Source organism: Lissotriton helveticus, chromosome 3_2 (genome assembly GCF_964261635.1).
Source record: "Lissotriton helveticus chromosome 3_2, aLisHel1.1, whole genome shotgun sequence".
Lineage (NCBI taxonomy): Eukaryota > Metazoa > Chordata > Amphibia > Caudata > Salamandridae > Lissotriton > Lissotriton helveticus.
In genome coordinates, this window is record NC_136062.1 from 22659254 (window position 1) to 22685869 (window position 26616).

The 26616-nt window shown below is 44.0% G+C and overlaps 1 protein-coding gene across 2 annotated transcripts in view; it reads right to left on the minus strand.

Annotated features, from left to right (window-relative positions):
- The window catches only part of USP50 (ubiquitin specific peptidase 50), a 295365-nt gene extending 280896 nt beyond the window's left edge, over window positions 1–14469 (minus strand). For both annotated transcript variants that reach the window (XM_078684588.1, XM_078684586.1), the window contains exon 1: window positions 13127–14469. In XM_078684588.1, coding sequence (XP_078540714.1) covers window positions 13127–14403 — 1277 coding nt within the window. In that variant the 5' untranslated portion in view covers window positions 14404–14469. The remainder of the gene's footprint in view (window positions 1–13126) is intronic.
- Between the last annotated feature and the right edge of the window lie 12147 nt (window positions 14470–26616).

Consider the following 26616-nt stretch of genomic DNA (forward strand, 5'->3'; position numbering starts at 1 on the left):
TTTCTCAAAATCCACTGAAGCACATATATTGAGACCTAGCAAAGGCACATCGAGCTACCAGTCCCTACAATTTTGCCAAGTTTCGTGCAAATCCATTCAGCCGTTCGATTATTATTATTATTTTTTTTTTTGCCCCGCGGGGCCCTTTTAAAACCTCCACATCAAACCTAAGAGGTCAAGGAGGATCTACTATGCCCCCTTATGGTCATTTGCCCCTTCGCTTTGGCCTCCTCTTGTCTCTCGATCCTACCGAGAGACAAGATGGCGGCCGCTACGGACTGTTTGCAATGTTTACAGACGCCGGAGAACCAATCAGCTTCGCAAACCTCCGTTACGCGAAGCGGAGCGCTCTTACAGATATATATCTTTTTTTGAACGTTAATTTCTCAAAATCCACTGGAGCACATATATTGAGACCTAGCAAAGGCACATCGGGCTACCAGTCCCTAATATTTTACCAAGTTTCGTGCAAATCCATTCAGCCGTTCGATTATTATTATTATTTTTTTTTTTTGCCCCGCGGGGCCCTTTTTAAACCTCCACATCAAACCTAGGGGGTCAGCGAGGATCTACTATGCCCCCTTATGGTCATTTGCCCCTTCGCTTTGGCCTCCTCTTGTCTCTCGATCCTACCGAGAGACAAGATGGCGGCCGCTACGGACTGTTTGGAATGTTCACAGACGCCGGAGAACCAATCAGCTTCGCTTCACAAAGCTCCGTACCGCGAAAAGTCCGCGAACCGGAGCGCTGCCCGGTCCGCTGTTACAGATATATATCTTTTTTTGAACGTTAATTTCTCAAAATCCACTGGAGCACATATATTGAGACCTAGCAAAGGCACATCGGGCTACCAGTCCCTACAATTTTGCCAAGTTTCGTGCAAATCCATTCAGCCGTTCGGGCTAAAAGTGAGGCCAACCGCCCTATGGAAAACTCAATGTTAAAAACACGTTTTGGGACCCCCCTTTTTTCTCGGCCCCCCCTTGACGAACCCCCCCCAAATTTTCAAGGGCTGCTCAGAAACAAAATGTGCCATTTTCCTGAAAATTTCAGCCAATTCCGTCCACAAACGCCAAAGTTATTAGACATAGAATTTTCAAAAATCCCATAGAGAAAAAATCCTAACTATATATACCTACTGGCGACCGCCAGTAGGTAATATATAATAAATATATATATATATATATATATATATATTCCATATGCAGACACCAAACAATTGGAAAGCCTCACGTTGTGTGCTTCAAAATTTCTTTATTGTCATCTTGCTGAAAACGAACACGGCAGTCCCCGTGATTTCAAATTTCATATGCCTAGTTACACCATACGCGTTTCGGGAAGCATTTTCCCTTCTTCATTGTTTTTTAATCTTGCCACAGTGGGCGTGGTTTAATTGCATCTTGGTAGTTGCAGTTTAAAGTGTTAGTATTCAGCCTTCTGTACTTGATGACATAGTCGCACATAACACCGTAATGAATACTAACATGTTGCTTACCTGCGAACCTACGTATGGAAGATTTGATCTGAGGAATGCTAAAACAGGCTCCCATGAAGGATTTAACACTTTAAACTGCAACTACCAAGATGCAAATAAACCACGCCCACTGTGGCAAGATTAAAAAACACGCTGTAAGAGCAACGATAATTTCAGCCTGTCAAGTTCCCGTGTGCCCCGCCAATGAAGAAGGGAAAATGCTTCCCGAAACGCGTATGGTGTAACCAGGCATATGAACTTTGAAATTGCGGGGACTGCCGTGTTCGTTTTCAGCAAGATGACAATAAAGAGATTTTGTAGCACACGGCGTGAGGCTTTCCAATTGTTTGGTGTCTGCATATGGGTTATATAGTGGCCTGCCACGGTCACGGAAAGCCCCATCGTGATCTATGCAAGTCTGGAAGCACCGATGAAAGTTGGTGGTGCTTACGGTGTTATGTGCGACTATGTCATCAAGTACAGAAAGCTGAATACTAACATGTTGCTTACCTGCGAACCTACGTATGGAAGATTTGATCTGAGGAATGCTAAAACAGGCTCCCACAAAGGATTTAACACTTTAAACTGCAACTACCAAGATGCAATTAAACCACGCCCACTGTGGCAAGATTCAAGAACACGCTGTAAGAGCAACGATAATTTCAGCCTGTCAAGTTCCCGTGTGCCCCGCCAATGAAGAATGGAAAATGCTTCCCGAAACGTGTATGGTGTAACCAGGCATATGAACTTTGAAATCACGGGAACTGCCGTGTTCGTTTTCAGCAAGATGACAATAAAGAGATTTTGAAGCACACGACGTGAGGCTTTCCAATTGTTTGGTGTCTGCATATGGAATATATATATATATATATATATATATATATATATATATATATATATATATATATATATATATATATATACTGTTGGAATTGACCATATTGTGTACCGTATGCCCCCAGATTTTTGCATTGACTGTTTTTTTGGTCACAGAACTTTACACACTTACAACCCTACTAACCAATGGTAAAGTGCGTGTGCTCTCTCTTCAAACATCATGAAACTGGTATACACCTGATTACCACATTTATTTAACTTACCTATATGTCTCTAGTATTTGGTACAAAGTGTTTCCAGTTCCTGTAAGTTAAATGTAACTACGGGCAAAGCTGGGTGAATAAGAATGAGGGAGGAGGTGAGCTCCCGATTTTTCAACAATATAATGTTAAAATACATTATATATACAAGAATGGCCCTGCACCCTTCAAGTATTCATCACAATATTTAATGTTCTTAGAGATGATCAAAACCAGATGACCACATGTAGAACGTATCGCGCACACTTGCGGCTTTATACTTCGTCCGAGAGACCATTCTTGAACTTAAGCTTACTATTGGAGCTCATAGACCATTTGTTTTAAACCCTAAAGAAGTCCGGTAACGGACAAAACACATTGGCTATCTGTTTTAAAAATAAAACTGAATAAATAACTTATTTTAACTGAAGAGCCTTCATCTAACTTTTTCTTAGGAAAACAACTAATCATCGATGAATTGCATGTAACACGACCATCCCTAAGAACATTAAATATTGTGATGAATACTTGAAGGGTGCAGGGCCATTCTTGTGTATGTTGTTGTTGAGGGAATTGTTTTTTTTCTCTTTTTCCAACTTAAGGGACATAAAGGGATTGTGTTCCAGGCCACTAGCACCTTCACTGCTTAAGATATTTACCTGTGGAACTCTAGTACCGGTGCAGGCACCTTAGCCTCGATCCCTAATTTTTGCTGCTACAATACATTATACCATCAGCAGGGTGCATGAGAGGAACTTAAAGGGTAGAAAAAGGGAGAGGAAGCTGAATTGGTAGGGATGCTAAGTGAGAGAAATCACAATATTTTGTAAAATAACAAATATTTCTGAAGACTTTCAAAATCGAGAGCGGGAGATTGTATTTGTGTGTGCATTTTTGTCTGTGTGCATGTAAAAGATCACGGTGAAATCTGACAGGCACCTCACCATAACTAACTAGAAACACCTGCACCCAACAATTTACCAGAAAATACATTTATCTGGGCAGTATGAAACCCCAAACACCCACCCGAAGCTACAACCTTGAGTAACCTGTGGGCTGCAGCACACATTGTGCCACCCACTGCAATGACACAACAAATCCGACCCTAGACCTACCACTGACGCCTGGCAAAGTAGTGTTTAAACAGCCAATTCAACCTGCAAGAATAAGCCCTGTTGAAAGGATTAAACCTTTATTTAAAATACTAATAAGTCACCCCTAAGGCAGGTTGTAGTGCCCATAAAGGCAGAGTGCATGATATTTAAAAGTAATGCATGTCATAGTTTAATGTTCCATTAATCCTTACGGTGACTAGTCACTCAAAGCTATTTTCACTGTAGCTGGTTTGACTGTTCCGCAGGAAAACACTGTGCGGAAAAATTACGACCCCTGTTGCATCGCTTTTGCACCACGCACCATGGTGCAAGAGCAATGCAAATCAAAAATTAGATTCATGAAGCTACACAATGCCACCTTGCCTGGCCTATGATTTTTAAATCATATCTCTGGTTCCTCATATTGGATTTTTGTCATTATGGTGTAATTTTGTTTATTTATTTTGAGTCTATTTTTCTAAATAATTTTGGGATTTTTTATGTTTTAACCTTTATTACTGTTATAGAACTGCATAAACACTTTACTTGTTGCCTCTAAACTGAACAGTGGTATATATCCATTCTAGACACTGTCAGGAATGGATTAAATTCTGAAGAAGCTTTGGAGCGCTTGATTAGGTGAGACCCCCTCTATCTGGTATATAAGTGGACATTACCTCTAATAGATTGGTGACTACAGATTAGTGGAGGTTAAAACATTGGGTCATCACAGGACTTGACATGTCAGCGCGGTTGTCGTACCAGCTGGCAGTTCGCGCTTTCATGGTTTGCGCATCCCAGTTGATGTTTAGCAATACTAGTGATCCAGTGATTCCGTTTTTTATTGGGTTAGTAACCACATGTTCACTTTTGTAAATAATATATTGATTAGATTTTTCTTATTGCGGGGGGCGTGGCTTACGCGCCGAAGTGAGATGGCGGCTTTCCCGTGAGCTCCGGAGAGCTGAGATCTCCCGAGGGGATTTTGGACGGCTTTTCTTGTGTTCGAGGCCGGAATTGCGTGTGCTTATGCAGCGGAACCTCTACGGCGGCGTTTGCTTCCACGGTTGAAGCCCCTAATGGTGTTTCTGCGGTCCTGCAAGCCCTGTCTCCTGCGCCGATGTCGGGACGCGGGCGGCCGCCATTTTGAGCTGCCGTGACCGCGTCTCTCCTCAAGAAATTACCGTTGCCTCAGGCTGTGCCCAGAATTGGTTCTGCTTCATGCTTCAACTTATTGGCAACCACACATAAGGTATGGCGTACTCTAGCTAATGCCTCCTCCCTCTATGACTGACTTTTTTTTCTTTCTAAATATGGATTTTCCACCTGCATGAGTGACGACCGCCATTCTCCACATTGTGTTGCAAGGGCGTATTGGGTTCGTACTTCTTTCAACCGCCGCAATGTGGTTCTTCAAAATTAGTTCCTGCCCCACAGTTTTTTCATGAACGCTTTGCGGTTACTATGTTTTTCCAATTCCTTGTGGATTTCTTCACCTTGTCAGTTTGCGGAGTCTGACTGCATTATATTTTCTCACTTTACTTGTATGAGGTTTACCCTGAAGTTCTGAAGTAGGGTATCTGAGTCACTTTACCCTATATTTTTGAAGTTTTTTCTTCACGCTTGGTGACTTTTTTGGACTACCTCTTCAAAATCAATATCCTTTTCATTCATTTTCTTCTGTGTTCTTGGTGTGCCCCTATCTTGCAATAATGACGCACGTAACGGCCAACTTGAAGTCGTCGAACACGGGAACCACACCCAAGCGCCTTAAGAATGATCCCCCCTCTCCGATTCGCACCTCCCAGAATCCTATTCTGGACTCCATCTTGGAGGAGGTCCGGGGTCTACAACCCTTCATGTCTGCTACCAATGAGAAACTCAAGCAGATTGAAGAGAGGTGGGTTGTTATGGAAGGCAAGGTCTTGACTCTGGAACAGCGTGTTAGTGATATTTAGGATGTCTCTACTAAGATACCCCTTCTGGAAAAGGAAATACAGCAGCTCAAACTACACACAGAGGACCTTGAAAATCACAATCGTAGAAACAACCTACGCATTTACGGAGTTCCGGAGAATCTTGAGGGGTCCGACATGGTGTCTTTCATTCGTAGACTCCTGCATGAACTGCTAGACCTTCAACCAAATGCTCATCCACTAAACATCCAGCGTGCTCATCGTCTTGGTCGTCCTACATCTAACTCCTCAAAACCTCGGGGTATCATCCTTCTTTTCCTCGAGTTCACTGAATTAATCACTGTTCTAAAAGCTGCCAGGCTCAAACGTCACCTTGTGTGGTCGAGTCATAACATCTACATCTCTCAAGACTTGTCAAATGCCACCAATGCTAGACGCAAGGAATTCTTGAATCTCCGTCCTCAGATGAGACAGTTAAACATTCAATATGGAATTCTACACCCTTGCCTATGTAAAATCACTCATAATGGTCGTACTCGTACCTTTGATGATCCTCAGAAGCTGCACGAATATCTGCAATTTGCTTCTACTCCTACAATGGATGTTACCACCTGATGCCTCCTATAGGCATCTTTTGTTTTCTCCTTTTCTGACAGCTCTCTGTTGTTTGTTGTACTGTTCCTAGCCTCAACATGTTCTCCTTCATTCTGTTGTGCCGTCCCTGGCTTTTTTCTATTTCTCTCCTGACGCTCTTAGGGGTTTTGCTTCTCCTTCGGCGTCTCCACGCTCCAGATGTCTTGGCGTTTTCTTTCTTCTCAGATCTGGCATTCTTGCCTTGATCTGTCCACTTTTTCCTCGTCCTTCTTCTATCTCTTTTCTTTCCTCTTTCTAGTATCTCTCTTTTTGTTCTACCAGTATGTATTTTTGTTCATCATCTCTCTCTCTTACCTTTCTTTTTTGCTTGTTCTATTCCTTGATTTTTGCTTTCTGTTTCTTGTTAGTTCGTATTTGGCACTTTTTGGCATGTTTTTTCGACTTAATGTACTTTTCTTGAATGTTATGTTTCTCTCTAATGTTTGTATTTCTTATTTCTTTTATTTTAGTCAACCCCCTGCAGTGTGTTCGCCCCGGATGTTCACCCCCCTCCTCGCCTCCCATCATGTGTAATTTTGTCTCATGGAACGTTCGTGGTCTGGGTCACCCTGTCAAGCGTCAAAAGGTACTGTCTCATTTATCTAAGCTTAATTCACAGGTTGCCTTCCTTCAAGAGACCCACTGTACGGATTCTGAATCCTCCAAACTCAAGAGACAATGGGTGGGCCAAGTAGTATATTCTCCGGCTGTTGACAACAAGGGAGGTGTTGCAATTTTATTTCACAAAGGTTTATGTGCCCAAATTCTCTCTTCCAAAGCTGATACTGAAGGTCGCTGGGTTATGGCTAAGGTTGTTATCCAAAACAAAACGCTGGTTTTTCTTAACATCTATGGCCCTACTCGCCCTTCTCCTGAATTTTGGAATGAAGTTAAAGTTCTCATTTCCTCTATTGATTGTCCCAATATTGTTATTTCTGGTGATTTTAACCAATGGTTGGATCCCTTCTCTGATAGGCTCTCCTCTACTAAATTTCGTCCTGACAAAACCCATAAATGTTTCCAATCTGCCATATCCTCCCGTACCTTATATGATGTGTGGAAAACGTGCAATCCTGATACCTTGGAATACACGTTTTATTCCAATGTGCATCATACTAGATCTAGGATTGATTATATTTTAGTAAGCAAATCTCTCCTCCCCACGTTGCATAAATCTGAAATTGGTTCTATTTTTATCTCTGACCATGCCCCCGTCTTTGCAACCCTTGATCTTACTCTTACCTCTTCCAAATTCACCCGTTTGGAAATTCAACACCTTCCTTTTGTCAGATGCTGTCTATATAAAGGAGGTTCAGAAGTCTATAGCTGAATTTTTTGCTTTTAATGTTCCTTCGGACACATCAGTTCCTAATAATTGGGATGCCTTCAAGGCTGCCTTGAGAGCTTTTACAATCTCGTATGTTTCCAAAAAGAAGAAACTTAATGCATCTAAATACTCGGAACAACTTACCTCCATTAAGAAACTGGAACATTTGTATTTCTCATCTAAAGACTCTGCTGCCCTTCATAATCTTATAAAAGCGAAATCCGAACTGAATAAAATAGCCACAACTGAAGCATGTAATACTTTATTGAAGATTAAGTCTAAGTTCCATGGAGGTCAGAATAAGGCTGGTAAAATGTTAGCAAATTATCTGAAAATCAAGTCTGAGCGTAAAGCTGTGGGCCCTATCCTGAATGACTCTACGAATTCATTAGTTACCTCTGACAAAGATATTGCAGAGGTCTTCCACACCTATTATCATAATCTTTATACTGATGATACTCACCCCACAGATCAAAATGTATCCTCTTTTTTTGGCAGTCTCCCCCCACCCCCCACGCTACCTGATGAATTTGCTCAATTAGAAAAGGATATCACCTCTCAAGAAATTCTTCTGGCCATCAACTCCCTCAAAAAATCCAAGGCCCCTGGCCCTGATGGATTGCCAATTGAGTTTTATTCTGCCCTCCATACTATTTTTGTGCCTAAATTGCTACAATTGTTTACCTCTTTTATTGCTGATGCTAAGGCCTCTGGCTCTTTCTTGGATGCCCTCATTGTCATAATTCCTAAACCGGATAAGGATCATTCCCAATGTAAAAACTATCGCCCTATTTCCTTGATTAATTATGATTGTAAAATTTTTGCCAAAATCCTCGCATCCCGCCTTGAATCTATCATCCCCCTTTTAGTTAAAACGGACCAAGTCGGTTTTGTTAAAGGCCGACTTGCTGCTGATAATGCCCGTATGTTCGCTAATGTCATTTCCCACAGCAAAAACCTTAAAGTCCCTCTAGCTGCCTTATCCCTAGATGCGGAAAAGGCTTTTGACCGCATTAACTGGCATTTTATGTTTCGTACTTTGCATTGGTATGGTTTTGGTCCCTCTTTCATTTCCTTGGTCAAACTCCTCTACTCGGCTCCACGTGCCAGCATTTTTGTCAATAGCCAATTTTCTAGATTCTTTCCATTAGGTAGAGGAACGAGACAAGGGTGTCCCTTATCCCCGTTACTTTTCATACTTTGCCTTGAACCCTTTCTTCAGCGAATTCGTTCTAATCCCCAGATAACTGGTTTTAAAATCTCCTCTGTTGAAACTAAATTGTCTGCCTATGCTGATGATATTTTAGTGTACATGTCTAACCCTATCACGTCCCTTCCCCCTTTTCTAGACGAAGTCCTCCTATACTCCTCAATCTCTGGGTATAAACTCAATTTATCTAAAACTGAAGTACTTCCATTAAACTCTATTTGTTACCAATACATGTTTGCCTCTACTGACTTTGCATGGTGTCCCTCCAAAATTAAATACCTGGGCATTTGGTTCTCCCCTTCCCTTACCGATACTCTTAAAGCCACATTCATGTCCCCTACTCAGAAAGTTCAATCTCTTCTTGAAAGTTGGTCCCCTTTATTCTTATCATGGTGGGGTAGACTCGACACCATCAAAATGATGATTACGCCCCATATATTATATACTGTATCAATGCTTCCCATGAAAATTCCTAACACTTATTTTACTCGCTTAAATTCCATTTGTTCCAGATTTTTGTGGAACAACAAGCACCCTCGCATTGCCTTACATAAGCTCATTCGTCCTAAATCGGAAGGTGGGGTTCGCTTCCCTAATTTTAAACTCTACCACTCAGCCTTCCTCATTAAGCAATCCTTTTCTTTAGCTTTTGATTTTCATGACTCCCCGATTCCTAAATGGGTTACCTTTGAACGATCATTGTTACAAGGTTTTTCATTTCAACATACTGTCTTTATGTCTAACTGCTCGTTTTTATCGAAGCACACAGTTTTAAAATATTCACAAACTTTATTGCATGATATATTTGCTAAGGATTTATCTTCACTCCAATGTTTTTGTCCTCTTGTGTCTGGTACAACAAATTTCTTAAATATAAGGGCAGGTCTTTCTATTACAAATACTGGAAAGAAAAGGACATTGTTTTTGTGCATCAGTTCATTGCCAATAATGCCATTATTTCTTTTCCTGAACTACAAGAGTTGTATAAGTTACCCTTGTCTTTTCTCAAGGAATATCACTAATGCTATCTCTTCATACTTATCAACCTTTCCTTCCTCTGTCACTCTACCTACCTTCTCTCCTTCTTCCCCTCTTTATCCTATATTTTCCCTTCAACAACCCAAAGCTGCCCTTGTTTATAGAATATTGTCTTCGAATGTTGTGGAACGGCCTAAATCAGCTACTGAGCTCGCTTGGGAATCTGACTTGTCTGTCTCTTTATCTGTTGATGAATGGGATGGTATATGGAGCAAATTGTTTAAGACTTCTGTTGCAGCCCGTATTACCCAATCACTATATTTTATTTACCATAGATCCATTCTCACCCCTCTTAGTATTGCCAACTTCTCACCTTCCTCTTCTACTCTATGCTGGTCATGTTCTTCGTTCACTGGTACCCTCAAACATCAACTTTATGATTGTCCCCCTGTTTTAGCTTTTTGGAACTCGGTTTGGGATATTTGCATGCGTATATTTCAATGTTCTGTTCCCTTATCATTCTTGTCTGTGTTTTCAGGTTCTGCTTCTGTTGATATAGATATTGCTCCTTCTAGTGTTAGATTACTGGATCTTTTTATTGCGGTTGCGTTTAAAGTAATTCTATCTTGTTGGAAGGATAATTCTAAGATATCTGTTCTTACATGGTGGAACTTCGTTTGTGATGAACATAGGATTGCTATTGCTTCCTCCTCATCTGTCTCTTCTAAAATTAAATCTGATCTTCTTTGGCTCCCCTTCTCCAATTATCTTTCATCACCCCCCTCTCTTTGATAGCTGAGCCTATATATACAATGTATTTACCCTCCCTTCACCTTTCTTCTTCTTTCTTCTTTCCTTTTTTCTCTCTCCCCTCTTTTCTCCTACTATCCTTCTCTCTTTTTTTTTTTTTTTGCTCTGCCTTTCTTTTTCATTTCCTCTCTTCTAATGAACCGTTTTATTTCATAGTTTTTTCTTTGCCTCAATTGTGTATCTTGGTTCTAATGTACTATTGTATTACCTTTGTATTGAACTTTATTTAAACAAAATAAAAAACTTCTTAAACTGAAAAAAAGATTTTTCTTATTGCATTCAAGGTCTCATTATTATGATAAACAATTCAATCAGCAACCAAACAAATAGGTTGACTTGACTTTACAAAAGTAATTATACGGGCGGTTTGAGTATCTCTTCTATGTTCGTTCTAGACGGCAAACATAGTATGAACCGATGGGTTCCTTTGAGTTTGTTGTCCATCACAGTCGGCAAACATAACGCAAAACTATCGATGCTTTAGAACCACATTTTTTGATGACTTCAGATGCTATTTTCTCAGGTCCCACAGGTGCCGGAGATTACGTGAGACCTATTCTATACTTAAGCGCAATATATTCGAGTCAACCGAGTAGTTCGCCTATTAAAGAACTGTGACGGACGTCTGTTTAGACTCGTATTTTAACGTCCGCTTGCACCCACATCTAGAGTTGGGGGTTCGTGCTTCGTTTACGACTACACGTCCTTCGGGCCCTAGGTCTAACAGCATTTCTGATTAGGCTGTAAGGACCGAAATCTTATATATTATGTTTTTTATCATTTTGACTCTTTAGGTTCTCCGTCCCTGGGGACCTGATTGATTGTATCTATCGGTTTTATAATTTTGCACAACATCCATATTGAAGGGAGGATCGTTGCATGTCCCGACCACATATATCAATAGATATGCCTAGAATATATATTTTTTAATATCTAATATGCGTGTTTAAAAAATGCGGTGCTTCGTGGCACATCTGAAAGCGGGTGCATATAATAATAATAACTGGACGCTCATATATGCTTTCAGATGTTTGATGTCAATATCGGGATTCTAAGTCAGTAAAGTTCGACACCGATCAGCACCTGTGGTAATTGCCCCTCGACTACACCTTACACATGGAGGTACGTTTGGCAAGCCAGATTAACTATTGTTAGTATAATTGACACCGTAACATTTAACTTCAGTGGGTTTCCACATCAGGTTTCATTGCCCCTTTTTTGTATTTGTGTATATATCCTTATAGAGGGGTTAGCCCAATTTGAAGAAGTTATTTATGAATTTGGAGACAGACGAAATACGGAATGTCTGCGTCCCTCCGACACACTGTACTCTTATGAGGGTGTGTCCATTTGTAAACAAGTATGATTTCCCATCGTTGTTCGTTATATCTATTTAGGTAGTTTGTTTAAAAACATATGGATGATATCCCTCACACAGATATACATTTTTATTTTTTCTACCCTAGAACGTTGAACTTAGCCGTTTTTTAAGTGAATTCTGGATACACTTACCGGAATTGGCATTGAATTAGTTTCCCCCATAAGGTATGAGCAACCTGATATCTGATAGCTATATAAATCTATTACTGCAATTTTTCTGAAAGTGAATGGTGTGCCAGGTTATATGTGGATGAATGAATTGCTCTTGTCAACTCTGGAGAACCTGATAATAATTATGAGACATTAGGAAAGGTGTGGGCTTATTGTTTTAATTTATTGCCTTCACATTCACTGTGCATGTATTGTTTTATCATTAGAATTGGTTTTTGCAGTAGAATCTGTTGTAGGAATATTTTATTGTGATATTTAGTTGTGACATAGATATGCGAATGTTTGATAAATCTATACACATATTTTATTTTGATACAGATATATGTGTTTGTGACAAATCTAAAAGAGAGACACTTATCCTGAAAAGTCCTGATGAAGGTGGTGCATTATCTGGCAGCACACCGAAACGCGTCGCGCCCTGGTTGTTTTAAATTCGAGGAACTATTGAGTCTGGAAATTCCTATGTGGTTACGACTCTACATCTATAGATTCAATTGAATTAATGTTTTTATGATGATATTTTAATATATCACGAGCTGTTGTCTCTTGTTGTTACTTTTTTTATCAAGATTGATTGTACATATGCCATATGAATTTGTGTTTTTAATTTGTATTGCCAATGAATGCTTACCATAATGTGAAGCAAATAAAATCTTTTTGATGTTTTTTATATGATTTACTGTTAGTCTATTATTATATTAGGCTTCTCTCCTGTTGATATATATGTTGTCGCAAGTATGATGTATATCTTGGATATATGAGTGTGGGTTGCAAGTGAGTACATTCCAAGGGAGAATTTCTCTTATATTTAAGTCATTTTTCTGGCACCCTGTCCCTTGGATAGTAGGGCCACTCCCTCTTTCTTTTGATGCCTCTAAACTAAGCCTGTCTGCTCTGTGACATAACTACCATGGTGTTGAGATCAGGTTTATGTAGTGACTTTAGTGGTTCACCCTGAACAGGATTGTGATTATTTTTTGAGGTGGGTACTCACCCTCTCAAGTCATGACACAGTATCTTACTGATACATACAACATATTGTAACATGAAAGCTAACCTTGACATGCTGTAACACAGCTGATCGTCGTCTCCATTCAGACAAGTGCCTCTGCTCTGTTTCTCGCGAGTATTCTTGTGACAGAGTTCTAATGTCTTCAGCTCACCCGATAATGCTCTAGTGAACTCGTGCATTGAGCTGTCTTTTAGAGGAGTTGTTGATTTTTTTGAATGAAGAAGAAAAGAGTTGATACACGTCATGTGAGCCATGAGCCAAAAAGCTTGCATGAAAACACCTGAACTGTTTTCCCCTGCCTTCAGTGGGAGCTGCACAGGTCTATCCCATCCAAGGGGGTGGCAGGACGGTGCCAACGAGGAGCCCGCATTCTCATTCTTATTTTCACACCGAACACTGGAGCTGCTAAAAAATGAGAGTGGCTCATTCCTTAGAATTGCAGAGTCAGATAAGGAGTTAATAAATCTAAACGACACACCCCGCAAATTAAATTCATCCAGGGTCTTCCCAGGCAGTGGAGCAGAAACAGCCAACTGCACGGTGCAACTTCTCCCATAGTACGGGGCAAGAAGTTCCTGGAGTACGTACGCTAGTTGCGTACACCTGCCTCTCAGGTGCGACAGGGGATGTAGACTGAAATTACAGATAAAGCCTGTGTCCAGATCCATCAAAAGGGCGAGCCTCAAGCCACTACACTCTGGGTGCCCTTTAATATGTACCTTAAACTTTTTAATGCACACTGTCTTCCCTGGAATGCACGTTTTACAGAAACTCGTAGCCAGTCTCTGTTGCAAGGACTGTATTTCCAGAAATACATCTGAATCCTTCCTCTGTTTGTTCACACACAGGTAGTGCAGAATGTCCTCAAAGCGAGCGCTACAATACGCGCCTGTCTCTATTTCCACTGAATTATTGGAACATTCTTTGGTGCTTTCTTGTGTGTTGTCGCACAGCGCCCCCTGCAGGAGGACAGCCAGCCAGGCAAGAAACTCCTCCTGGTTCACCGCCTTCCACCCGGCAGTGCTCCTTTTATTCTGCTTCAACGCGACGGAAGCTTTGCTATTAATGTTCTTCAGAGTGGCTTCGATGAACTCGTCCGCTAGCAGCATAAAGCTTTCTTTCCTGGACGACTGCTGCTGCCGTGGAGGCCGAGGGGTGACGTGGATAACGTTTATCGCAGAAGCCACTGGATTTACTCGGTTGCGTTTAGAAAGAGGTCTGAGCTTTGCACACAGGTTCCAAGAGGGTGAAACTACTTCCACGGCTGTGCATTCATTCGGGGTCCACGGCTCCTCCTGAACTGCTGCAGTCGCAACGTCCATTTCACGGAATCCACCCTAGAAGCTCGCATCATGTTCCGCGTCCGCGTGCCTCGATCCACAGCGTTGTCGAATAACAGCGATCGAGGGCCGGAAACTCAATGCACGCAATGTTTGTGCAACACATTCAACTGTATCCATTGACTTCGCATTACCAAGGTCAGCTAACGCCCCACTGTCTCTGAAACTTGTCTAGACAGGTTGCACGCTTCAAGTTGTGTGTCGAGGAAATAAAAACAGAAGCGTGAGAGACAGCAGTTGAAGTCGGAACTGTGGGCGAGGTGGCTCAATCATCACAAACTAATAATTAGTGTGAAAAAAACTGCTGGCATCTGACAAATAGAGACCAAACCAAAACCCTCACTGTCGTCTCACAGACTATACTAAGCCTTCACTAATACATTTATAAACTATGCATATTTTGAATTACGAACATGCATCAAACGGCAGCAGGCCATCAATTTGGACATAGGGTAAGACACGACTTTAGTGCTGCGCAACTCGCTGGGCGCCTTAAGTGAATTCACTTTCAGTGGGCGCTACACAAGTGCTCTCTCCGTTATCTGCACGAGCCAAAGTGCTAAAGGAAAAGTTCTTATTACTTACCGGTAATCTTCATTACCCCGATTAGGGTCCTCCCCGTCCCAGTCCTCTTCCCTCCCTCCATCCCGCTGTGTTTGTGTTGGTGTCTTGTTGATAACAGGAATGGCGGTAGGTGGGCGGGGCTTATGTAGTATGCAAATACTGGCGTTGTGATTGGCTTGGTGGAGGCAGGACTGCCTCACGTAGTAAGGACTGGGACGGGGAGGACCCATGAGGGGCTAATGACGGTGGTAATGAATGGATGATAGGGTTTGTTAAACGCACGGCTACACAGTATGGGTGTCCCGAGGCTATACAGAGAGTAGGAAAAAGGTGGAGAAGTGTGGCTCACTGGTTAGAGGAGGCAGACCCTGAAGCAGAGGTCAGACCCGGGACCAGGGTTCAATTCCCGACGCAGCAGGATCTTGAGCCCAAATGTCCACGGACTCGATAATTCTCGCTTCGGTGCCTACTCGAATCACGGGTTCACACTCTGCAACTCTGGGCAATAGCTTGCTTAATCTCCACTATGGCCCCCCCGTGGCGGGATGCCTGGCTTTCACCTTGGGGATGCCCAGCAGGGGTTATCTCACAGGGAAAAGCCAGGACGGGTTCCCAAAGCAAGCGCCTTGAGACCTTGCAGTGATAAGGCGCTATATAAGAACCTTTGACATTACATTGAGGCCGGGTCTAAAGTGTAAGAAGCCAAGTCTTAAGTTTCTTTCTGAAACGCCTCATCTTCAGTTTGTCGCATTTCTGCTGGGAGCCAATTCCAGGCCTGTGGTCCAAGGAGGGGGAAGGATCTGCCCCCTGATATTGTTATGCGGGCCCCAGGAGTTGTGGCCAAATGGCCACAGTATGAAAGCAGGGTTCTCTTGGGTGAGTAGTGGCGTAACCTGGATGACAGGTAAGTCGAACTCCCAAGATTAAGTAATCAATCACAGACCCATACGTTTATAGATTGCTCCCAAAAAGTTGTTCAGCAGGATAATTCTGGATAGACTCCAGGAATGGTTAACTGCAAAAGAAATTCAGACTCCTCTGCAAGCGGGATCCCAAGAATGAACAAGGGGCACACAACGTCACTACAAGGCAGGCTGATTGACGAGCGGGCTTGCATGGTAGGCGGATCACCCATATCCAGGTGGTCCTTTGGAGTGAGTGCCCTTGCGTCTGGTACCCAGGGGTGTCCTGTCGGGGAGACACCATCGACTAGCGCCATGGGCAGAGTGGAAAGAGCTCAGCCCAAGCTCTCATTTGAACAGAAGAGATCGAAATCGCATGATGCCACCCGCAGATGGAGCTGAAAGGTCTCAGTTTGCCCCCACCCCGACGATCCTAGTTCAGACATCCGGGGAATGTTAATAGCCATGCAAAAAAGCCTGAAAGCGGTATTGCGTCACTGGGCACGAAGAAGGATGCCCTCTCCTACCGGATGGACAGAATGGGGGAACGCTTAGACAAACGCACTGAGCGACTAGATATGTCGGAACGGAGATTGACGGATGTAGAGGAGGTGCACACCACGTTGGACTCGGACCACAAGCAATTGGGGAGGGTACTGCGTGTTCTTCAAGACAAAATGGAGGATTTGGAGGCCCGCTCTCGTCGTTGTAACTTCAGAATCACTGGTCTGCCGGAGTCCACCACGACGGGCAACATGGAACACTTCATTGAGAAACTGCTGGTCACGTTTCCTGGCGACGGGGTCATCTCCGCCATGTTCGTGGTCGAAAGGGTGCTTCGCTCCCTGGGTCTGCGTCCGACCCTGGAGCGTCTCCACGCCCGATTTTTGCAAAACTGCTCAATTATATAGTCAGAGATGTTGCCGTGAGGCTGGCCCGGGAAAAGGGATCGCTGAACTATGAAGGCTCGGTGATATCGTTGTTCCCTGATTTCACAATTCGAATATAGGAGGCACGTCGACAGTTTGTCCCCATGAAAAAACAGCTGCGTAACATGGGCATAGATTACGCCATGCTGTAACCGACAAAGCTGAGGGTCAACAGGCAGGGCCGCTCCCACATCTTCACCGACCCAAAGGCTCTGCAGAAGGCCTTGAAAGATTGGTCCAAGGAGAGGCGCAACACCCCGGAGCTGCAGCTCCTGGACGAGGCTGCTGGGGGATCCTTAGAAGACAAGACTAACAATGTGGCCTGGCAACTGGATGATGAGTATGCTCAATCGGTTGGAGGGACGAGGGATGCGGGTGGTATTGTAAAAATGCAGACGGGTTTGTGCAGCAGACGATAGTTGCCTATTCTTAAGATCGTGTGGGGTGGTAGAGGGCCATGGCTGGGCTTGAACTATCTATTAGCGCCGCTGGGGGGGACTATGAACTGCAAGTCTGGGAGATGGCGTTTACAATTGACAGATGGGGCAGGGAAGTGTGGAGTTGGGCGTTTCTACGTCAGAATCAAGGCTAATGGTCATTGCAGCTCTACGAACGGACGCATAGTATCTTTGAGGTGGGGATTTTAATTTAATCAGGGACCCACATCTGGATAGATCAGGGGGACCGCTGAGATGACCTTCTGCAGCAGCTAGAGTACTTGAGAGTGTGCTGCTGAGCATGGATCTTTGTGATGTATGGTGAGTTAGATGTCCAGATAAGGGGAGATAAACACACTACTCTGTTTATCATAATCTGCATCGTATAGATTATTGGTTGATTTCGTCGCCACTTATGGGACACATTGGGGAATGCTTAGTACTTCCTCGTACACTTTCTGATCACTCTCCCCTATTACTAGTACTTGATACTCCCAAGAAGTCTGTGCTGCCGTTTACTTACCGGTTTCCACCTTGCTCATTGCTGGACCCAGTCTTCAAAGAGGACATTGCTGTGGCTATTGAAGCCTTTTTCGATACTAATGTGGGGTCTGTAGATAGTTTTCAGACTGTCTGGGAGGCCTTTAAGGTCTACATTCGGGGAGTGGCTATGTCTAATCACTCAGGTGTATTGCGCTCTATTCACCAAAGACTAGCTGATGTCGAGCAGAAACTTGGCGTCCTGGAAAAGCGACAGCAGACACGTAATGATGAGACAATTACGAGTGATATTAAAGCCCTACTTGAAGAATATCAAGAGGTGGCAGATTGTGAAGTTAAGCATCTTGGCAAATACACCAAGGTGAGAATATACGGGGAGGGGGATAGACCGGGTTCTTTCCTAGCACAAATACTGACGGCGAACCGTGGTAAAACGCTGGTCACGGAACTCGTGTCGGCGGAGGGTGAGACACTAACTGATAAATTTGACATAGCGAACAGGTTTAAACAATTCTTTTCAGAATTGTATGCATCCCGGTCGTCTGGCTCAGAGGCCGAAATCCTTTCTTATCTAGAACACATTAAATGATCATTTCTCATGAACATCCACTGGGAGTTTCTTATGCGCCCTATCGAAAAGGATGAAATTGTGTTAGCTTAGTCTGGTAAGAAAAATAAAAGCGCCCCAAGGGGGCAGATGGCCTCACAGTCGATTTTTATAAAAGTTTTTTAGATCTCTTGCTCCCTTATCTCTCAGAGCTTTTTGATGATATGTGCACGTCAGGCACCATGCCGCCAACAATGCGGGAAGCGATTATTGTGGTTATAGCAAAACCTGGCAAACCATTAGACGAATGTGGGACCTACCGCCCGCTCTCCCTGCTTAACCTAGATACCAAACTGTTTGCCAAGATACTCGCTTATCTTCTCGCACCGCTCGCACCTGTATTGGTGGCCCCGGAGCAGGCAGGGTTCATTCCGGACAGGAACCTCACGTATAACATGGGCACGGTGTTTGCCACGTTCCAACATACCAACCCGAATACAAAAGCGGTTGCGGTCTTCCTTGATATGGAGAAGGCCTTCGACTCAGTCGAATGGCCCTTCATGTGACAAGTTCCTACTCGGATGGGACTGGGCACGGTATTTCTCCAACTGATTGGGGTACTTTATAATACTCCCTCGGCGCGAATCAAAATAGGCGACTTAGTGAGGGATTCCATCATGGTATCCAGGGGCACGAGACAGGGCTGCCTGCTATCCCCTATTTTATACGCCTTGGTGGTTGAGCCGCTGGCTTGTGCACTGTGAGAGTATCATAGCCACAAGGGTGTCTGCTTTCCAAACTATAACATCTTAGTTTCTACATACGCAGATGACACATTGTTATATATCCGTGAGCCGGAAAGCAATATTTCCTCTGTACTCAGAGAGGTGGTACATTTTGGAGCGCTGTCAGGTCTGCGAGTCAACTGGCCTAAGTCCACGATGTTCCCGATCACCACAGCCACTCTACCCTTCGAGCTGGACTACCCGCTACAATGGACCACGGATGCAATTCGATATCTCGGAGTACGGCTACACACAGACTCGGAGATTGTGTTCAGAGAAAATTATGGCATTGCGGTCAGTAAGCTGGAGGATGATGTGGAACCTGGATTAAATTGCCGCTGTCTTTACTTGGTAGAATCTCTATCATGAAGATGGTGGTTCTGCCCAGATTTCTGTTCCTTTTCATGAATATCCCTATTGTTTAATACTCTATTGATAAAACTGGCTTGGGCGGATAAACAAGCGAGGGTGAATTGGCGGATACTTACTTTGCCGTATCACTTGGGGAAGTTAGGTGCGCCAGATTTAAGTTTGTATTATAGAGCTGCGCAGAGTACCCTAGCTTATTATTGGATGCACGGCGCGTCCGATATCCCGTTTCTACGTATGGAAGGTCTTTTTGCGGTTCTCCTGTCCCTGCCGGCCAAGGTATTCTAGCCTACTGACCGCAGGACAGGGATTCTTGATTCGCTAAATTCCACTTGACACGCATGGCATAACATAACATATTGCAGATGCCGGTGGGGCGCTGCTCTATTCCCCGGACAAGCCCATAGACTGGACCCATTGGCTGGCCCCGTGCCGGGATAGAGGGGTCATTCAAGCGTTACAATCAATGAATATAATGACAACTGGAGACTTGTTTCAAGATGGTGTGGTTAAGACCTGGGAAGAGGTAGAGTACCCTTTGACAGCTAGTACTATGCTGCAACAGTTTCAATTTCATAGAGTACGGAGAGCATTGTGCGGCATTATAGGAGAAGAGCTACAGGAACCCCCTGAGGTGCCAGAGTTGACCTACATATTCAGAGCTAAGTCGCCCTGCAAAATGGTCAATAACATATATAAACTAGGAAGGTTCCACCGGGCAAATCAGTATACTAAGGCCAGATTAGCCTGACAACATGACCTACAACAGGAAATAGATAACGCCATGTGGATCTATTGTTGCACCAGCACTAGGCGAATCTCCTTGCACGGTAGACACAGGCTGATTCACTTCAAGTATGTTAACAGGGTTTACTACACGCCAGAACGATTGCACAGGTATGGATTACGTGAGTCTCCGGCCTGTGATAGATGTAGAACACAACTGGCGGATTTCCTACATCTGGCATGGCCGTGTCCAAGGGTGTATGCATATTGGGAAGCTATATTTCATGAGTTGGGGAACATAGTGGACACAGAACCTGACCCTGGATCTGATTCTTGCTCTTCTGGAGTTTACTAGACAACTGCCCAAGTCAGTGCGCAGGCTAGTGGATATGGGTCTCCTTATGGCCAAGAGGTGAGTTGCAATGTGCTGGTCGAAAGGCCCCTTGCCCACAGTCACACAGTGGTCACATGACATGCTATATTGCAGCACACAAACTGAGAATTTTAGTGAATTGCTCCTTCCCAGGAGCAGGCCCAAGAATTTTTGGGGTCTTTACACGGCCTATTTACTTGCCAAAAACTCGGACACCACAAACGCCAATTCCGCGGACCCTGGTGATACTACGCATACTGACACTGTTTGACCCACACCAGGCTTTGCACTCCTGCATGGGCCCTCTTGAGGGTATTATCGTAGCTCGCTTAGTTGTCACTCCCCTACTGTGGAGGTTGCAGGAAGGTGGAAAGTCCGGGTCTGGGTTTGAGTGGCTCGATTTATACGGTATCCCTCAGTGTGGTAATTTATAAACATCAACACAACACTTTATGAGAAATTGGACAGCACAGTACGGATGTAGGCTAAAAGGGTATTGTTTAAGGAGCTTTCGTGAAGTTTTGGGTTTTCTTATTTTTGTGCATATTTGTCATCCTTTTATTCTTTATCAATGTACGCTGCCTGCCCCTTGGGATGTTGGCTTATTAGCTGTGTTTACACATTCAAGATGTCATGCTGCCGGCCCCAGGGTTGTAGGCGAATGGCTTTTTATAATTGTGTAATATGCAATAAAGAATTTTTTTTAAAGTATGTCTTTTTGGAAGAGCGCTTCCCGGATGAGAGAGCCTGTATCAGCTATTCTTATACTGCGTAATGGGCACAAGTGTCTAGGGCAGAGGCCTGTTATGAATTTCATAATAACCTTAAATTGTTTTTTAAGATATGAAAATATTTAAAGTTTATGACAGATTATATATATATATTTCTTATTTTATAAAATGAGGCTTCTTTTATATGGCTAGTTTGCCAAAACAAATATTTTGTGACTGACTGATAAGCCGGACCAGAGGGATTCATTGCACTGTGCATTAGGAGTAGAGTCTTAAATATGATCCACTTATTCACAGGGTGCCAATGTAGGTTTCTCAAATGCGGCGAGACGTGTTTGGCTTGGTAAAATGAGCACAAGACGATTGGCTATATTTTGAACTATATACAGTTTTCTCACCAAAATTGTGGGAGACCTGCATAAAGGGCTTTGGCATAATCCAGCCTGGACAGGATCAGTGCTAATTCCACGGTTATTCTCACTGTTACAGAAAGGAGATGCAGACTTTTTTTTGCCACGCACCAAAACACATGACAACTACTGTGTTGATTTGGTTGTGTATAGTCATCTGTTTGACCTTAACTCCTAGGTGTTTTTACCAAAACCAATTGCAGGTTAGGCAAGAAGCTCCCTCCGGCCGGTGTGCTTGCAAGTTGAAGTTGAAATTATAGCCAAAGCTAAGAACCTCTGTCTTATCCGTATTACATTTGAGTTGGTTAGTTTCCATCCAATGAAAGACAGCTTATAGACAGGTTTAATGGCATCCAAGGCAATTATCTTTCCTTTCTTGAAGGAGAAACCAGCTGAGTGTCATCTGCATATGTTATTATCTTGGCCTAAAATGATTCAACTAATACCGCCAACTGGTTCGTTTAGATGTTAAACATCGTGGGGCTAAAGTCCGAGCCCTGAGGATCTTCTTCAGAGACAAAACTGAAGCTAGATGAGAACGGAAGCCCTTCAAAACTAGCCAAGCACTAACATCTATATGGTTCACAGAATCATAAAGAGCATAGGTAGAAGACAATTTACTTGGTTTTAAATATGGGATAGATGGAAGTCTGCCTTATATTGGCCATTAACCGAGTCCTAACCATACATCATCATAAAAACCTGACCAGATGAGGTTGGAAAGGGGAGTGGCCCACTTTCTGTGACTCTGATTGCGGTGACAACCACAATTGTGTGAACGGTGCTTCCACAGAGGCATGTGAGCCGTGGGGCACCGCTGACCTGTGTGCAAAGCCGAGAGATGGAGCAGTAGAGAACCCGCCGCTGAATGAGGGAGACTGCCAGGCACAGGGGAGACCCAGAGGACTGGTTAATGGGAAGAGTGCCTCCCCCAATCCCAGGTAACCTTTCTCGCCGCCCCCCAATCCTAGGCAACCATTCTCGCCGCCCCACAGTAGTAGGTGTAAAGGTAGGCAATCTATGCAACCTGGCCCTGAAGGAAAAGCAGCAGCGTTCAGCGAACCCAGGCCTCCCGACAAGAGCACTGCGGCCCTAGGGCTAAGGCACCTTTAACACAATGCAGAGGAACCTGACTCACAGTGTGTGGCAAGTAGGAGAGGAGCCTGACCCTGTGTGCAGCAATGAGACCCTATCAAGATAAACCAGCATGAAGATGATGTGGGGCACAGTCTGCCTATCTCCCACATGAGTTCAGTTCCGCCATGTAGGGGAAAATGGGGGCCCTTTGTGAACACACTGAGCCCATACTTCAGCAAAAGTCAGATATACCAAAGGAGAGCTTACAGAGAACTTTCCATAAGTAAATGGGGTGGGGAAAAGCTGTGTCTTTGCTCCCTTCCTCTTCCTTCTGTATATTAATTATCTTGAGGACTTTTTCTGTCGTACAGGGAATTATTTACCAATAATTGGACTGCGTCAGGTTCCTGTACTACTCTTTGCTTATGAAGCAGTACTCATAGCCAGAACAGCCAACGGCCTCAGTTATTTGCTGAATGCCTTTAACACCTTCATGACTAATCTGAACCTCAGGGCATATAGATCTAAGACCTAAGATATAATGAAGTGTGGCCCGAAGCTTACTAAAATGAGGAAATATTTACTCAGTGACTCTGAGTTTATAAAAAAATCCCCATTTTACATATTTAGGTGTGCTTCCAGATTTTGGTTTTAACTGGAAATTTCCTTTAAGTGTTAGGGCTGTACAATTCCAAATTGATGCAGTTTATAGATTTTCCAAAAGTTTGGGACACAAACCCACGAAATAACATTTTTTTTAAACTTTCTTTCTTGCAGTTTTCTGGTACACTTCACATATGAAAACAATTACGTCTCACGGACCACCCTAAACAATAAGCAGTACAATCCCCGATCAGAGGCTATTAGTCCAGGGTGGGTTTCCACTGAAGTAGTTACCAAACCAACAATCAGCAAGAACATTGTCATTATTAATCACTGTAACTTGTAACTAAACATCCCCCCTCCGAAACCCCCCCACTGGGCCCACCCACCAAGAGGTCCAACTAACAGCGGTTCAATCAGGGGTATCGTCTTGTCTATCCTATCGTCTGGGGGATTCCATTCCCTCACGACTATTCCCTGTCGCCACCGTCTGTGTAGAACTAGGGGAACATCCTCCTATCTCCTGGACCATTAACCCCCATGCCTGCAATACCTCCGGGAGTTTCGTATCCCTTCTAGTAATACGTATGTGCCCCTCCTCCGCCAATGCCCATTCCTTCAAGTCCGTTTTCCAGCTCGCTAATACGGCCCATGTTGTGCCAGCCACGGGATTGCTATTCTCCACCTAGCCGTCACCAGCCCCAATACCAGGAACTTTCTACTGGTTTTGCGTTCAGGGTCTCGGGGAATCAATCCCAGGATACAAGTACGCACCTCCAGGGCAACTCGCCAACCCGTTATTCTATGCAGGTCTTCTAGGATTGCTGTCCAAAATACCTGGATCGTCGGACATGACCAAACCATGTGTGGGAAATCTGCTCATTCATAGTGGCATCTGGGGCACCTCGGGTCTCTCGAACTGTCAATAGTGTGTAGGCGCTTGGCTGAAAGGTATGTCATGTGAACCATATTGTATTGTATCTGCTTAAATCTATTTGAGACCGCCACCTTGCGTACTCCCACATGAATTTTCTCCCATTCCCGTGGTGTAATCTCCTTCTGGCTCACCTCCTGCCATTTACCTTCCACTCTAAGAGTTGCGCCTTTTCTGTCTTTCCTTAGAGCCCTATACAAGTGTGTGACGAGTTTCTGCCCTCCCGCAATGGAAATCATCGTGACCAGGGTACGTGTATGTTCCGGGGCTTCTGGGAATGTAGGCCATAGCTGTCGTGCCATTGCCGCTATTTTGACATATTGCAAAAATTGCCCCGATCCCAACTCAAAAGAGTCCACTGCTTCCTGGTATGTTATGAACCGCTGTTCCGTGGATAGGTCCGATAGCATAAGACAGCCTCCCACCTTCCATTTGTCAGTAGACATGCCGCTCTCGATGAGCGCGAAAGGCAGCATCAGCCAAAAGTCTGCCTCCGGGGCGAATGGCCGCACCTGGATAATTTGCTTAACCACCCTGGCCCAGATGGCAGCCAACAATCCACCCAATGGGGACATTGCTTCTGGTGTCCCTTCGTGTGCCATAAGAGTGCGCCCAGCTGACGGACCCCAAATGTGTCGGCCAGGAGTGAACGTTCCCATAAAGGGTCTGTGTCGAGCCAAGCCACTGCGTGCTGTAATTGGGACGCAAAATAATAAAGTTCTAGGTCAGGGATTTCCAAACCACCCCTACCCCAGGTACATTTCATGACTTCCAGGCTTACCCGACAATGTTTGCCATTCCAGAGAAATTGCAGGAGCAGTGAATCGAGGTCCTTGAAGACCTGGTAAGGGAGCTCAAAGAAGGAGCCCTGCATTGCGTAAAGACATCGGGGTAGCACCACTATTTTAATTAGGGGGGTCTTCCCCATCAGTGAAAGCTTGAGCTTGTTCCAAAAATCAGTATTGCCTCGGAGACCTCTAAAGATCCTCCCCATATTATGCTGATAAAAAACTTCTCTGTCCCTACTCATCCAGATCCCAAGATAACGCAACACATCGGGCATCCAGGGAATCCCCATCTTGGGGAGTCGGACTCCGCACCGTTCAGCCTCTGACACCACCGAGTGTAGTTGTGATTTGGCTTTATTGACACAGAGTCCAGAAACCTCGGCAAACCGGCCCAAAGCCACCATCAATATCGGCAGCGAGTGGGTTGGTTCCCGCAAGTACACCAGCGCGTCGTCCGCATACAGTGATACAACATGTTCCAGCGCTCCAATTCGAATACCCTGGAGGACCCCACGAAGTTGGCATGCTAATGGCTCCATCGCCAGGGCGAACAGCAAGGGGGAAAGCGGACACTCCTGTTGCGTCCCCCTGGCTATTTTTATCGCATCCAAGACATAACGTCCCATACGGACCCTCACCACCGGCCGAGTATAGAGGAGTTTCACCCCTCACCGATCCCCATTTTCAACAGCACCTGCCACAGATATTCCCACCTGAGCTAATCGAACGCCTGTTCGATGTCCAGGAATACCAGGGTATTCTGCTCAGCTCCATCCTCTAGCGATTGCATGAAATGGGCCAGGCGACGGATATTCCGTAGCGTGTTCCGTCCTGGAATAAAACCAGACTGGTTGTCATGCACCAGCCGTCTAAGATACGGAAGCAACCCACGAAATAACATTTATGTATTTTTAGAAGTAAGTGCTTTTCTACCGCCACATTTGGGGCTGCTGTTTGTGGGTATTCCAATAGTAATTGTTTACAGACTATATAAAATACATTCTTGAAAAGGCTTCTCTCAGTTCCCCAGTCAATGTCCACAAACCTCTAGTAGTGTAGTTCCTATAACCCTAATAGGCTCTGCGCCTTGGAATAAAATACACTATGGATTTGACATAGGACTGAGGTCAGTATGTCTCTATCGAGTACATTAAACTTAATTGTGTGTGCCAGCTAACTCAGAGGTCACTAGAAACTTTCTCGAATAAACAAGAAGGGATTAGTCCCTGACAAGCGCATAAACATGACAACATTGTTTCACTTAGAGTCAGAATAATATCTTCAGAGTCTTGAAAACAATAGATAAATATTTCACTCAGTCAATCGTGCATGCTGTGTTTCTACAGAGTTGCACAGAAATAGAGAGACGGGCGTTTCAATAAAAAGGGTTTATTGAACAGTCTTCTTTCTCATGCAAAAGATATGTACTGCTACAATCGTTAGACAGAATGCGAAGTATAAGGCGTACAGCGAAAACAGTTATATAAAATAATACTGTAATAGCATTGTCTGTTGCTAT